This window comes from Zootoca vivipara, chromosome 5, assembly GCF_963506605.1.
Source record: "Zootoca vivipara chromosome 5, rZooViv1.1, whole genome shotgun sequence".
Lineage (NCBI taxonomy): Eukaryota > Metazoa > Chordata > Lepidosauria > Squamata > Lacertidae > Zootoca > Zootoca vivipara.
In genome coordinates this window covers 34,080,657-34,095,164 of record NC_083280.1, presented here as the reverse complement: position 1 = coordinate 34,095,164, position 14,508 = coordinate 34,080,657, and the positions used below count along the sequence as shown (strand labels likewise).

At 40.0% G+C, this 14,508-nt stretch overlaps 1 protein-coding gene across 3 annotated transcripts in view; it reads right to left on the bottom strand.

Moving 5' to 3' along the window:
- The window catches only part of PIK3CB (phosphatidylinositol-4,5-bisphosphate 3-kinase catalytic subunit beta), a 90,367-nt gene that overhangs the window by 2,713 nt on the left and 73,146 nt on the right, over positions 1-14,508 (bottom strand). For all 3 annotated transcript variants that reach the window (XM_035132808.2, XM_035132809.2, XM_060274566.1), the window contains 4 exons: positions 11,226-11,393; positions 2,745-2,868; positions 1,870-2,015; positions 95-227 (listed from right to left, as the gene is read on the bottom strand). In XM_035132808.2, coding sequence (XP_034988699.1) covers positions 95-227; positions 1,870-2,015; positions 2,745-2,868; positions 11,226-11,393 — 571 coding nt within the window. The remainder of the gene's footprint in view (positions 1-94; positions 228-1,869; positions 2,016-2,744; positions 2,869-11,225; positions 11,394-14,508) is intronic.

The window sequence follows — 14,508 nt, the reverse complement described above, 5'->3', positions numbered from 1 at the left end:
ACAACAGTTACATTAGGATCATCACAGTGGACAAACTTTGAACATGATTAGGAAAAAGCACAAATATCACCTAAGGTGCCTATCAGAGTTTTACCTTTAGATACTGGATGTCTTTAACAGAGGTTAACTCTGGAAGCCCAGCTGTTAACATCAGTGCAAAGAGAGTGATAAATAGGTTTCCATGTTTTCGCAGAATCAAGTACGCTTCTTCACAACATTGGCGGAACCTTTAACATGCACAAACAAATACACACTGTAAAGCAGGGCAACGAAAAGTAGGCCAGACCCCAGGCAGCCTGATCTGGTTCAAGAGACATTTGTTTGAACAGGATTGACTCATTGCTGTCATCTAAGGTAACTGAACTTGCTAACCCATCACCTGCACCCATCTTGCAACACTTTGCAAATCGACGTGGACAAACCAAGGGCTGTTCCCTCTTTAGGTGAAAAAAGGGATCCCTTGCAAATCACTTGTTTTTCCTCCTGCATAGCAACAGAAAATACAAGAGCAGCACAACTCCAGTTGCTAGAAGGAAGGAAGCCAAATATAGTAATTTGTACTGCAGCGCCAAAGCAAATTAATGTAGCCAAGGAACAGGTGGTGACTGTATGGTTTATGGGGCGTTGTTCTACGGCATGCAGGAGGGAGAGGGAGGGAGAGATGCATGGAGGGATTCACACATATTGCAGCCCACGTGAAAGTACCAGGTTAACTAGTTTGCAAGATTTGCAAAGGATTGTGATGGATTATGGTGCAGCAGCAATGTAAAGGCCCTCCAAGACAGACTTGACTGTAGCAGAAACGGTTTCTTAGTTTAGGGAAAGTCATACCAGGGTGATTCCACAAAGGAGGATCAGAAAACTGGACATTATTGTAGATATGCTGTTATTGGAAGCAAACTTGTCTGAACTGCTCCCTAATGATAGGAATACATATCCTAAAGATACCATTTCTTACACTTAATTCCACACATTTCTGAGTGTGTTTGTACCTTAATATGTCTTCCGAAATTAAATTCTCCAGTGTGTTTACTATGCCTAGTTTTTTTTTAGCCTACTAACAGGAAGATTAAGAAATTAGACTTGATACAATGGGAGTGTTATATATTCCTTCTAAGTGCTTTTTATACCATCCTTCAATTATATTTCCCAGGGAGGTTTACAAAAAATAGCAAGTAATTTTCTTTTTTTTCCAACAAGGAGAATGAATGAAAGGAAACCTTCAACTCTATAATTCTAAGTACATTGCAAAGGGGTTGTATATAAAGCTGTCTTTCTACTTGTATAACAGATTCTACTTGTGCAATGAGATATTCCTGTTCTTTCCTCTGCAGTCCCCTGCAAAAACTCAAAATCTTCTACAAAGGGTTGGAGTCCCTCCAGAGCAGGTTTGGGTGGTGTGCAGGAGAGAAGAATGGGAAGTTTGTTGCTCCACATGTGCAGCACTGGATACAACTCAAAGATTCCACAATTTCTGAGTGGGGCCTGGTAGCCAACCAATTTCTAGCAGCCAATGAAGCTTATCATTCTCCCCCTTTGCTCTACAGTGGCAAAAGATGTGCATCCCTTTGTACCAGCTGTCAAATGAGAGAGTGTGTATTTCATATTACGACAGAAAAACAGAAAGAGTTTACAAGGGAAAAGAGATCAGCTGTGTGAATGTATAGGTGGTAGTCCACTAAATTTTACTCAGAGCAGACCCATTGAAATGAATGAATTGCTTTAAAAAAAATATCAGTTTCAACACTGAGATTATATCGCGTGATTTTGTTCATAATTATGGCTTTGTTTTTATTTTACTGTTTGATGACTTCATTTTGTGGCCCACTATGATATCTTAGGAAATTATTTTGAGAATTTAGGACTCACCGGCCAAATTTTTCAGTGTTTCCAGTTTTCCCCTGCTGAATGACATGTATAAAATCATAGGTAAGGATGAAAGGCACTCGCTCCCTTTTAATTCCAAATTTGGATTTGAAGTTTCCAAGAATATGGCCAAAATCAATGTGGAAGAGCTGCGAAAAGGAATAGGAAGAGAAGTTAGTGAATAAACCAATAATTTCATAATTCTGTTGCTCTAATTTTTAAAGCATTATTACATGCATTTTCTCCAAAATGCAACATGAATAATTTTTCTTCCAGCCTCAATGCTCAGAAATGTTTTGTGACTTAAAGTTACTTTATTAGCAAGTAAATCAGCACAGCACCAGACATATGGCCCTGGGGAGAAGCCACTGTTACATATTAATGAAATGCAAAACAGAGCAGGTTTCATAGCCCCAAACACAAAGTTATTTTCTACATTTAATACCTGTGTAGGAAAACACCATGTAGAAAGTGGTTCTTCGTATTTATAGAATGGTACATGATTAGAAGGGTTACACTCCTGCCAACCTAGCAGTTCGAAAGCACATCAAAGTGCAAGTAGGCACCGCTCTGGCGGGAAGGCACCGCTCCGGCGGGAAGGTAAACAGCATTTCGATGCACTGCTCTGGTTCGCCAGAAGCAGCTTAGTCATGCTGGCCACATGACCTGGAAGCTGTACAGAAGCTTCCTCAGCCAATAACGCGAGATGAGCGGCGCAACCCCAGAGTCTGGACCCATCTTAGATTTGCAAATGTGCTAGCAGTTTTCTTTGTAGGAGGGACAAAGGGTGGGATATAAATAAAATCAATACTAGGTTCCAAGCAAAACATTCCCCCCAAAAGATCATGTACTGCGTTGTTTGCCTACCATGACCTTACCTGGCCATTCTTCCTGACCATAATATTGTCACTATGTCTGTCTCCTATGCCCAGCACGTAAGTAGCTACACAGTAGCCAGCGCAAGATAGAGTAAATGTCTCAATGGCTCGATCCAAATCATCTCTGAATTGAAAAGAAAAAATGGATTTTATTGGTATATTAATGCATTTTGTACAAATCCATGCTGCTTAAAATTAAAGAAGAGAAACTGGTGTTTACTGAATTGCCCCTTGCATAGCATCAGGAAAGGATCTTCCTAGATCAGGCATCCCCAAACTTCGGCCCTCCAGATGTTTTGGACTACAATTCCCATCATCCCTGACCACTGGTCCTGTTAGCGAGGGATGATGGGAATTGTAGGCCAAAATATCTGGAGGGCCGCAGTTTGGGGGTGCCTGTCCTAGATAGAAGGCAAACACAAAATCCACCTTAGAGTCTCTTTGAATATAACCAGATAATGAAACATTGTGAGCTTTGTTTTTATGGGGGCCTTCTAATATGTGAAATTGCTGTGCATGTTTACTGTACTTTTCCATGTATAAGACAAGGTTTTCTTTTTACTCTAAAATAATGTTCAAAATGTGTCTCCTCTTATACATGGATAGTGAATGGGGTGGACGGGTGATTGGCCGCAGCCGCGTGCAGGAGCTTGTCAGCAACGATTTGGTGGGTGATTGTTGTCTGCTAGAAGGGCTTCTTTGGATTAGGTGCTGCTGCTCTAACTGGGTTGGTGTTTGGTTTCTGCAGCAAGGACTGCTCTGGATTGGCTGTTGCTGCTGCGATTGGCGGCTGCTGTTCTGGGATGTGTGCGATTGTCAGTGGACAGCTTTTCTCAGGCGGGTTTGTGATTTTCAGCTGTGGAAGGGTCTGTTGTTGATTGGCTGTTGCTGTGGGAAGTGGGCGGTCGATTGGCGACTGCCAGCGATAATCAGCATCGGAGCTGCAGGTAAGCAATTTTCGGCAACAACTTTGTGCAACCCCCTCCAAAAGCTCAACAACAGAGCCATCTCTCTCTCCCCCCCATTTTCTTAAATTTGAGTCCTCCAAAATAGGGGGATTTTTATACAGTGGTACCTCGGATTACAAACGCTTCAGGTTACAAACTCCACTAACCCAGAAATAGTACCTCAGGTTAAAAACTTTGCTTCAGGATGAGAACAGAAATCGTGCTCTGGTGGCGCAGCGGCAGCAGGAGGCCCCATTAGCTAAAGTGGTGCTTCAGGTTAAGAACAGTTTCAGGTTAAGAACGGACCTCTGGAATGAATTAAGTTATTAACCAGAAGTACCATTGTACATGGGGGCATCTTATAGACTGAAAAGTGTGATAATTCATGGAAAGAACACAGTAGAGAGCTACACTTGTACTTTAAGAGATTTATTGTGAAAGCATACAATGAACAGGCAAGATTGTTTGGCAATGGGAACGCATCAAGCACCTCGCTGACAACATGGAACATGCCTCTTACAATTATTGCCTGCAACTTTCAAAACTCAGCTCAGAAACACAGTGCTGAGGATCAGTTAAACTGGATCTAAATGACTGCCTGGTTTGAAAAGACTGACTGCAAGTTCAAGCAAGGACACTGAAAGGAACGGTGACAGGAGACACTTAAAGCATCAGTGGCCAATATTTTTGGAAACTATGGGTGGAATAAACAAAGCCATCCATTTAATAAAATGGATGGGTGAGGGGAGGAATTTCTCAAGGGGAACATTACTGAAGAATGTTGGTTTTGATTACAATTTTAGGTGAACACTATACAGGTAGAAATGATCTCTCCCGGGACTTCCTGGTTGGTTGCGAGCGCCGGCGGCTGTGGGAGAGATTCCTCCCAGTCCTTTGAGGGGTTCTGGGGGGTCTGCAGAGCGCGCAGCCCCCCGAAACTTCGGATAGAGAGTTCCGAAGGCTTGGGGAACCCGGCAGTTGTCTTTTTTTTGCCTCCCTTCCCCCCCGAAGAGCTCTAATAAGAGTCCGAGAGCGGGAAGGTGGAAGGCACGGCACAGCGGGTACAGCGCTTTCCCTTAAAGGAGAAGCTCCGTTTACTGGCGGCGGAACAGCAACCAATCTCCTTCAAAATCTACAATATCAACATGGAACCATCTGGCCATCGTGAGTAATGAATCTAAAAAGCTTTTAAAGTCTCTAATCTGGACGGATTTGGTCAAAGGGGAACCTAAAATTTATGGAGGTCGGGTTCTTCCCTCCCCCCTGTGGAAGATTGAAAGCAAAGACAGTCTCCGCAGCACTTTAACCATAAAGCTTTGTAACTTTATTTCTTGGACTTTGAACTATCTAAAAGAGAGCAGGGCTCTGGAAAATACCCTGCAGTGGACAGCAATATTTACATTTGAGATTGCTTGCTCAAACTGGAAGCGGGACTTCGTTCTGATCTCTCTAGCCGTTCGCCATTGTGACGGCACAAAAGAAATTTCCATATGAACTTCTGTTTACCCCTTGACAGGCTTTGATCTGCCTGCAACTTTCCTTGGAGGATTTAAGGATGTTTTTCCCCCCTATTTTATAGACTATGCGACGTATCGACTTTTGAGCTATAAAGTGACTGTGTGAAATATTGTTCCTTTGCCTTGTTCCTTTGTCTTGAATTATTTTAATGAGCCAGTTTCAGTTTCAACATACAGGCAAGCATACAGAGACTGTGTTATAAGTTAGCAGTTTGGAACTCTCGTGCCAGCATTGACCTTGAAAAGACTGCCAGCTTCCACTTGTTTATACTATTTCACTGATAAAAAGACATCTGGACTACTGGCGGTGAAAGAGCTCTTACTGACTGACTTGAAGCAATCTATTGAGTGGAATTTTCCGCTGAACGGCTTGCTCTTTCACTAGACTGAATGGTTTATATTCTATTTTGTTGCTTTGATTAAAAGACATCTGAACTACTGGCTGAGACAGAGGGCTTAAGGCCTAAGTTGGGATTACTATCTGAGTGGAAATTTTTATTGAACTGTGTGCTTTGAGATTGGATTGATTGGAAGTATGGCTGGAACAGAGACTGGCAAAGAGACTGGCAAAGGAAAGAAAAAACCATCCATCTCTGCTACTTTGGAGGAGCAAATCTTAAGTGCTCTTGATCGAAATTCGAGAGAACAACAACGGACTACTGAGGAACTTCGAAAATTGCGGGAGGAAGTGGGTGCAATTTCTAAGGATATTGCGCAGGTGAGAGCACAGGTGACTGGTGTGGAGAAGAGACTGGACCATCTCGAGGAGGAAAAGGTACCTGACTTGGAGAAGCAAGCCTACAAGACCAAAGTGGACTTAGCTTTTGTACAACTACGTCAAAAAGAAGGGAATCTCAGGATAAGAGCGTTCCCAAATATTGAGAAGAGTGATCTGAAAGAGGCAATAATTGAAGAATTTGTGAAGGCCTGGAACCTATCAAAGGAAGAGCTAGAAGGACAAATGATAAAAGCATTTAGGTTTGGAGCAAAATCAAAAGGAGACAAGAAACTGATTAGTGATTGCTTGGTGTCATTTCAAACAAGAGAACAAAGAGATAGAATTCTGGGCCTACACTACGAGAAGACCTTAAAGGTGCAAGGAGCGCCAATAATAATTTTTAAAGACCTTCCAAAATTATTTTTGGACCTGAGATCCCAATATTCGGATTTGGTAGCCATCTTGAAGAGACAAGGGATCAATTATAAGTGGGAATTGCCGGAGGGCTTGAATTTTCAATTTCAACAGAAAAAGATAAAGATCAGGTCAGAACAGCAGAAGAGAGAATTTCTTCAGCAACACGAGAGAGAGTTGTCAAGAGTTGGGTTAGCAACCTCCACCCCGGGCCAACCAGGACACCCGATTGAGTTGGATTCAGATTCCTTCTTGGGAGCAGGAGCTGCGGCAGCAATTTAGAGATGTCACTGAGGATTTTGTCGTGGAATTCGAATGGCTTGAATTTAAAACGGAAAAGGAATGAAGTTTACCATACCTTAGCAAAACAAAGATTGGACATAATATGCCTTCAGGAAACTCATATTACAAGAGCACATCAAAGACTTTTAAAGAATAATAAATTTGGAGAAGAATTTATTTCTTCGGATGATGTCAAAAAGAGAGGTGTGGTGATTTACGTGAAAGAAAAATTAAAGCCAAAGTTAATATTTAAAGATGAAGAAGGGAGATACGTAGCAGTGGAAATCTCATCGCAAGGCGAAAAATTGTTGATTCTGGGAGTTTATGCACCAAATGATGGAAAATCGGAGTTTTTTAAGAAATTGCATAACAAACTCTTGGACTATTTGGATTACAAATTATGCTTAATGGGAGACATGAATGGAGTGGTCTCTACATTAATGGACAGATCACAAAGACAGTCTTGCACCAAAGAAGGAAGACTACTAAAGTCTTTCTTTGATTTGATTGAAAATTTTGATCTGATTGATACTTGGAGATTGAAAAATCCATTGGAAAAAGACCAGACTTTTTTCTCAAATTCTCAACAATCGTGGAGTCGTCTCGATTACATATGGATTACAAGAGAGTTAGGACCAAAAATAAACAATGTTGAGATCTGCCCAAGAACTTGCTCCGACCATAATGCTGTACTATTAGATCTAAGGGTATCTCTCCAGGGAACTTTCAGATGGAGAATGAACGACGCGTTAACAAGAAATGAGAAAGTAGTGGAGAAAGCCCAAAAAGTATTGAAAGATTATTTTGAGATAAATTTAAGGTCTACAACGGAGAAAAAAATTGTATGGGATGCCAGCAAAGCTGTGATGAGAGGATTTCTAATCCAACAAAATGCTATAAAGAAAAAAGAAGCCAATGCAAATAAAGAAAAGATTCTAAATCAAATGAAAGAAAAAGAAAAGAAATTGAGGGAAAATCCTAAAAATCAACAGGTGCAGAAAGAGATTAAGGCATTGCAAGTTCAATTTTCTAAATTGATGAATCAAGAAATTGAATCTAAAATTAAATGGATGAAACAGAAAGCCTTTGAGTCAGCAAATAAATGTGGAAAGTTACTGGCATGGCAATTGAAGAAGAGGCAGAAATTGAACACTATTGTAAGTTTAGTGCAAGATGGAAAGCATCTGGAGCACCCGACAGAGATACAAAAAGCTTTTCAGAAGTATTTTAAACAATTGTATAAACAGGAAAATCAAAATAAAGAGGAAGTGGAGCAATTCTTGGACAAATTTGGGCTGCATAAAATCCCAGAAGAGAACAAATCCCTACTGTCTCAACAGATATCAACGCAAGAAGTGGAATATGCTATACAACAAATGCAGTCGGGCAAGACCCCAGGACCGGATGGTTTGACAGATGCATATTATAAGACAATGAAAGATTGGTTAGTTCAACCTTTGAAGGATTTATGCAATGAAATTTTGAATGGAGGAGAGGCCCCTGAATCTTGGAAAGAGGCTTACATTACTCTGATACCAAAACCGGACACGGATAGAACGCAAGTTAAGAATTATCGCCCAATATCCCTACTTAATGTGGATTATAAAATATTTGCTAACATTTTAGCCTCCAGATTGAAAAAGGTTTTGAAAGACTTTATACATCAAGATCAAGCTGGCTTCCTTCTGGGGAGGCATTTGAAAGATAATATTAGGAATATAGTTGACATTTTGGAAATGCTGGAGCAGAAGATAAACAAAAAAGCCATTCTTATGTTTATAGATGCGGAAAAGGCGTTTGACAATATTTCTTGGCTATTTCTAAAAAGAAATTTAGAAAAAATGGGAATGGGCAATGGTTTTCTGAATGGAGTAAAAGCAATCTATTCAGAGCAAAAAGCTAAGATAATCGTGAATAATATGGTGTCAGATGAGATTAGAATTGAGAAAGGTACAAGACAAGGGTGCCCTCTCTCTCCTTTGCTTTTTATATCGGTCCTGGAAGTCCTGCTTGACAGGATTAGAAAAGATGATGAAATAAAAGGTGTAACTGTAGGGAAGAGACAATATAAACTTAAAGCCTTTGCGGATGATTTGGTGTTAACTTTACAAGAGCCAGAGTCCAGTGTACAGAGGGCTCTGGAAGTTATTCAAGAGTTTGGAAGGGTAGCAGGTTTCAAATTGAATAAATCCAAAACTAAAGTACTAGATAAAAATTTGAATAAGGAAGAGAGAGAGAAATTGCAAGAAACAACTGGTTTATCTTTTGTTAAAAAAGTGAAATACCTTGGAGTGTATATGACTGCAAAAAATTTAAATTTGTTTAAAGATAATTATGTGAAATTATGGAATGAAGTTAAGAAGGATTTAGAAACGTGGACCAACCTGAAATTGTCTTTATTGGGCCGTATAGCAACGATTAAGATGAATGTATTGCCAAAGATGTTGTTTTTATTTCAATCATTACCAATAATTGAAAAGCTGAGTTGTTTTAAAGAATGGCAAAAGGTGCTATCAAAATTTATATGGCAAGGGAAGAAGCCAAGAATCAAATATAAGATATTGACTGATGATAAACAAAGAGGAGGCTTCTCTCTACCTGATTTTAAAATTTACTATGAAGCAGCTGCCTTTTGCTGGTTGAAAGAGTGGTTTACATTGGAAAACGCTGATATTTTGGACTTAGAAGGTTATGATAATGTTCATGGTTGGCATGCATATGTGTGGTACGATAAGGTTAAGGCCCATGGAAGTTTTAAAAGGCACATTGTTAGAAATTCACTGTTCAAGGTTTGGTCCAGATATAAAGATTTATTAGAAAGAAAAACGCCAAATTGGCTCTCGCCTTTGGAGGCCAAGGTTCGCAAAAGATTAAATATGGAGACCGGTTGGTTGAAATATAGAGATTTGTTGATTCAAGATGGAGACCAATTTAAATTAAAAACATATGAGGAGTTGAAAGGTAAATTGGATGATTGGCTCCAATACCATCAGATAAATGAAGCGTTTAAAATGGATAGAGTAATTGGCTTTCAAATTGAGAGGTCAAAGGTGGAAACAGAATTGTTAGAACCTAAGACGAAAATACTTTCGAGAATGTATAAATTGCTGCTAGAATGGCATACAAAAGATGAACAAACTAAAAATGCTATGATTTTGTGGGCAAAGGATGTGGGACATAATATTATGATAGAGGATTGGGAAAAGTTGTGGAAGGAAAATATTAGATTTACTGCGTGTAGTTTATTAAAGGAGAATATAATGAAAATGATGTACAGATGGTACCTTACACCAGAAAAGCTAGCAAAGATTTACCACAACAATGACAATAAATGTTGGAAATGTAAGAAAGAAATAGGTTCATTTTACCACATGTGGTGGACATGTCCACTGGTGAATGACTTCTGGAATAAGATTTATAATGAACTTAAGAAAGTGCTAAAAGGCACATTGGTGAAGAGACCAGAGGCATTCCTAGTGGGCATTGTAGGGAAGGAGATTCCCAAGAGAAAGGTATCCTTTTTCATGTATGCCACTGCAGCTGCGAGACTGTTGATCGCTAAATACTGGAAGCAGCAAACGTTACCAACGATTGATGAATGGCAGATGAAGATGATGGAATTTATGGAATTGGCAGAGATGACCGGACGAATCCGTAACCAGGGAGAACAAGCAATTGAAGAAGAGTGGAAAGATTTTAAATTGTATTTTAAAAAATACGCTAAAGTAATATTTTAAGAATAGAAATTAAGTGGTAAATAAATCTGTGGATTAGGTAAAAGAGGTTATTTTAGAATAGAAAATAAGAATTTAGTATTAAAAAGTGAATATTTAGAGGTAGAATTTGCTAAATTGGAAGTGTGTTTGAGAAACACAGGGACGGGAACCCGAGGAGGTCCCAATATACACTGTGATAAAGATAAGTTATATAGTTTTCTATTTTTTCTTTTTTATTTTCTGGTTTTTTCTGTTTTTCCTGACTTTTGTATTTTTGCTTTTTTGTATTTCCCCCATCCCTTCTAAACCTTTGTAAATCACTTTTCTATTGTGAAAATCAATAAATATCTATCTAAAAAAAAAAAGAAATGATCTCTCCCTCCCTCCCTGGATGTCATGAAAGATCAGAGCATCCTTTATGCCTGATAGACCAGATTCCAACATGGAATTCTGGATGTGTTGAAAAGTTTCACAAGGGTGGAAGTCAGGAGTCCCACAGAGCCTGACACAATGAGGATCTTTTGGGATTTATTTTCCTGGGAAATAATGTCAGGGAGGTGCTGCTTTTTAATTAGAAGAAAGGCAGGGAGGTGTGTGTGTGTGTTTCCAGCTTTAATCTTTATGAGTTAAATCACCCTTTGTAATCTTGTTCAGCTGAATTTAGTTCCATTCACTAACTTGCATTAGTTTATGGCTTCTGTTAAATATCTTGTTTTGCAATATGCTTCTTGGAGAAAGTACTCAGGACCTGTGCTAACAGATCGCAACACCAACATACAAATTATGATAGCTCACCTCTAATGCACTGTAAAGGTCATTTGTGTGAACTGTGAGATGTCAATGTTTTATGAAAAATCCAATATTGTAAAAATAAAGTTACAGCTTACCCGGAATTGTATTCTTTAAGCCAATTTAAGAGAGCATCTTTGTTGAATGCAGCAGCAGCAGCAACATTGCTACTATTTAGCTGAATGTCTGCAATTGTCTCAGAAGTAGAAACAACCTCAATTAAGCCAGAATGATCTCCTGTTGCTAAACATCCATAAGGCAATATTCTGAGGGAAACAGAGAAATTATAAACAAATCAGAAACATGCTTAAAAATATTTCTCGGGACAAATATATAGGTTAATTAAAAAAGAAACAACTATTGGAAACTCAACACAACATGCTGTCCAAGTTCTAGCATTTCAAAGCAGAAGGAGAAAAATCATAGACTTGAAGTTCTAATATTCTGACAACAGATGGTGCTATTTCTTTTATTTATTCCTTCCAAGCTGCTACAATGGTATGTTGGCCTTACGGACCAGGTGGAAGCAGCAGCATGCAGACTTCACCTGCACAAAAGAGAAACTCTTTGCAGTGTACGCAGAAGCAAGAGCCTAACCCTTATTGATTTTGTAGGGAAATTCAGTCACTTTAATGTATAGGCCCCATTCGCATCTCACAAGTGGATCTTGCCAATTTGTACTTAAAAGTACTTTTGTACTTAAAAGGCATGAAATAGCTTCCGGTGCAGCAGCCACTTGGAGAGTCATTTGGGGAGCTTCATGAGATGAGGTTACTTACTTTAGCAAGGAATACAATGGTGGAAGGATAAAGCATCTGGATTCTGAAAAATGGATTCACAGGATGGGGCAGTTGAATGAAGAAGTTCTCCAGGCTTTAGGGGCTGGATAGTTCCATGTTGTGAATGGCACTGGAATGGATTTTTATTTGGTATTTGTGGTATAAATTTGATTTTCTGTTAAAGGGACGGGATAAAGGATGGCAGAATTGCCTGAAGTGGAATGAAGTTTGGTTGTTGTTTTTTATAAAAAAAATAATAATCAATTACCCGGAGCCTACAGAGTAGGATATACAATGCAACTTTTGGGGAGGATTAGAACATTATACGCAGGTGGCACTGTAGGTTAAACCACTGAGCCTAGGGTTTGCCGATCAGAAGGTCGGCAGTTCGAATCCCCCCAACGGAGTGGGCTCCCGTTGATCGGTCCCAGCTCCTGCCAACCTAGCAGTTCAAAAGCACATCAAAGTGCAAGTAGATAAACAGGTAGCGGGAAGGTAAGCGTGTGCTGCTCTGGTTCGCCAGAAGCGGCTTAGTCATGCTGGCCACATGACCTGGAAGCTGTACGCCGGCTCTCTCGGCCAATAACGCAAGATAAGCGCCACAACCCTGGAGTCGGTCACGACTGGACCTAATGGTCAGGGGTCCCTTTACCTTTAGAACATTATAAGATAATTAAACAGATAAAAGCTCAATCTCAGCTTGATTTTCAAATAAACAACCTTTTACAGATTGTAAGCATTCCTTTTGTAGAACATTCCCCACAAAGTTCAATTCATTGTCTTTAAAACTAATGATCAATGCAGAGTTAAACAATGAGAAGCTGTTACTCCATCACTTAGGAAGCTGAATGTTAATGCAAACACAGCCAAGCCATGTTCATTGGACAGTTCCATTTTCAAAAATGCTCAGAGTAGAAGTCCAGCTATCCTCCTCCCCACTTGCTCTAAGTTTCCTACACTGCAGGGCTGGCAAACCTCTGGCTATTCAGATGTTCTTTTGTCTCCACTTCCCATCACGTCTACAAACACAGCAAACAACATCTGGAGGGACACCCTTTCCCAATCTGTGCCATCATGCTCAATTCAACATTTCCCCACATTATAATAATAATAATAATAATAATAATAATAATAATAATAATAATAATGCTGAATCCCACCACCAACTCTAGGCGATCACACAGCAGCTGCACTTCTGAAACTCCTGCTGCTGCGATCTAAGGAAGTGCATTTGAGCCCTTATCACGACCTGGGCGGGTATTGTGAGGTTAAAGTGTGACGCTTGCTGCCTCCTGCACTTCGTGACATTTCAACCCACCCTTACTTGCAGTTTTCGCTGGGCACGCTTCCAACAACTTCCCCTTCAAAAGCAGGCAATGATGAAAGCTGCTCAGCCCCCCTGAGGATGGTAAGCTCACAACCAGAGGAAAAAACATCCTCGTCAGAGAGACAGCTTGACAGGAGTCAAGCTGGGGACAAATCCTCAGGGCCCTGGTCCACCTCATCCTTGCCTTCAACATCTGTCAGGGGGATTCTTTCGTCCCTATAAAAGAACTATATAAAGATAGCCTACTGACAGATCTATAAGCCACCCTGAGAAATGACTGCTATTTTCCTTCTGCAATGTCCCCCTAAGGTCCCCCGTCAGTTCAAGCCCTGACTCTTTCAAATAAATTTGATGTGGTTTGGTGCTTTTCTTACATCAGAATTAATCTTTGAATTTATAACCTTCTTTGTAACAAAGACAAGATTTTACCACAGGCTTGTTGCCATATGTTGAAGAGCAAAAAAGAGGGCACATTTGCCGACTTCTACTTTTAACTATGGATCGCTATGACGACTCTCATTATATACACACCCATCAAAAAGAGGACATGTCCTGGAAAAAGAGGACACATGGCAACTCTAAGTTTGCTACATGTTTTGTTTATCAGCCTCCACAATGCATAACTTTATTCTTCCCTTCTTGGATTGTTGGGAGTGTGGAGTAGAGAGGATGGGTCAGCTCAGGAATAAATTGCTTGCATTACACAGAACTTCATGATGCTGATCTTGCCATTTCCCAAAGGCCTGGTTATTGGAGCACCCTAGAACCCATTAAATGTATTATATTTACCACTGTCTGTATCATTATTCCCTGATTTGGTGTCCTTTTGCCTGCTTTTATTTGTTCCATATATATTTCCTTTCCATGCCACATTTTTAACAATAAAAAGGAAACTTATTGCTCATTATTAGTGTTGTTCCTTTTTCTTTAACAGAAGATCAATCCTTTAATGGTTACATGGCAGGCAGAAATTCAACAGGTGAGGCTTTAACCTGCCACTTCCACCTCCATGCTAACAGAATAATATGTGCTGAATTTCTGCCAATATAAAAAGGGAAAAAGTTGTCAACCCTATTAATTAAAGGTAAAGGTAAAGGTCCCCTGGATGCTTAAGCCCAGTCAAAAGTGACTATGGGGTTGCGGTCTGTCTATGGACAGCATTTGTCCACAGACAGCTTTCTGGGTTATGTGGCCAGCATGACTAAACTACTTCTGGCACAACGGAACACCGTGATGGAAGCCAGAGCGCACGGAAACACCATTTAGCTTCCTGCT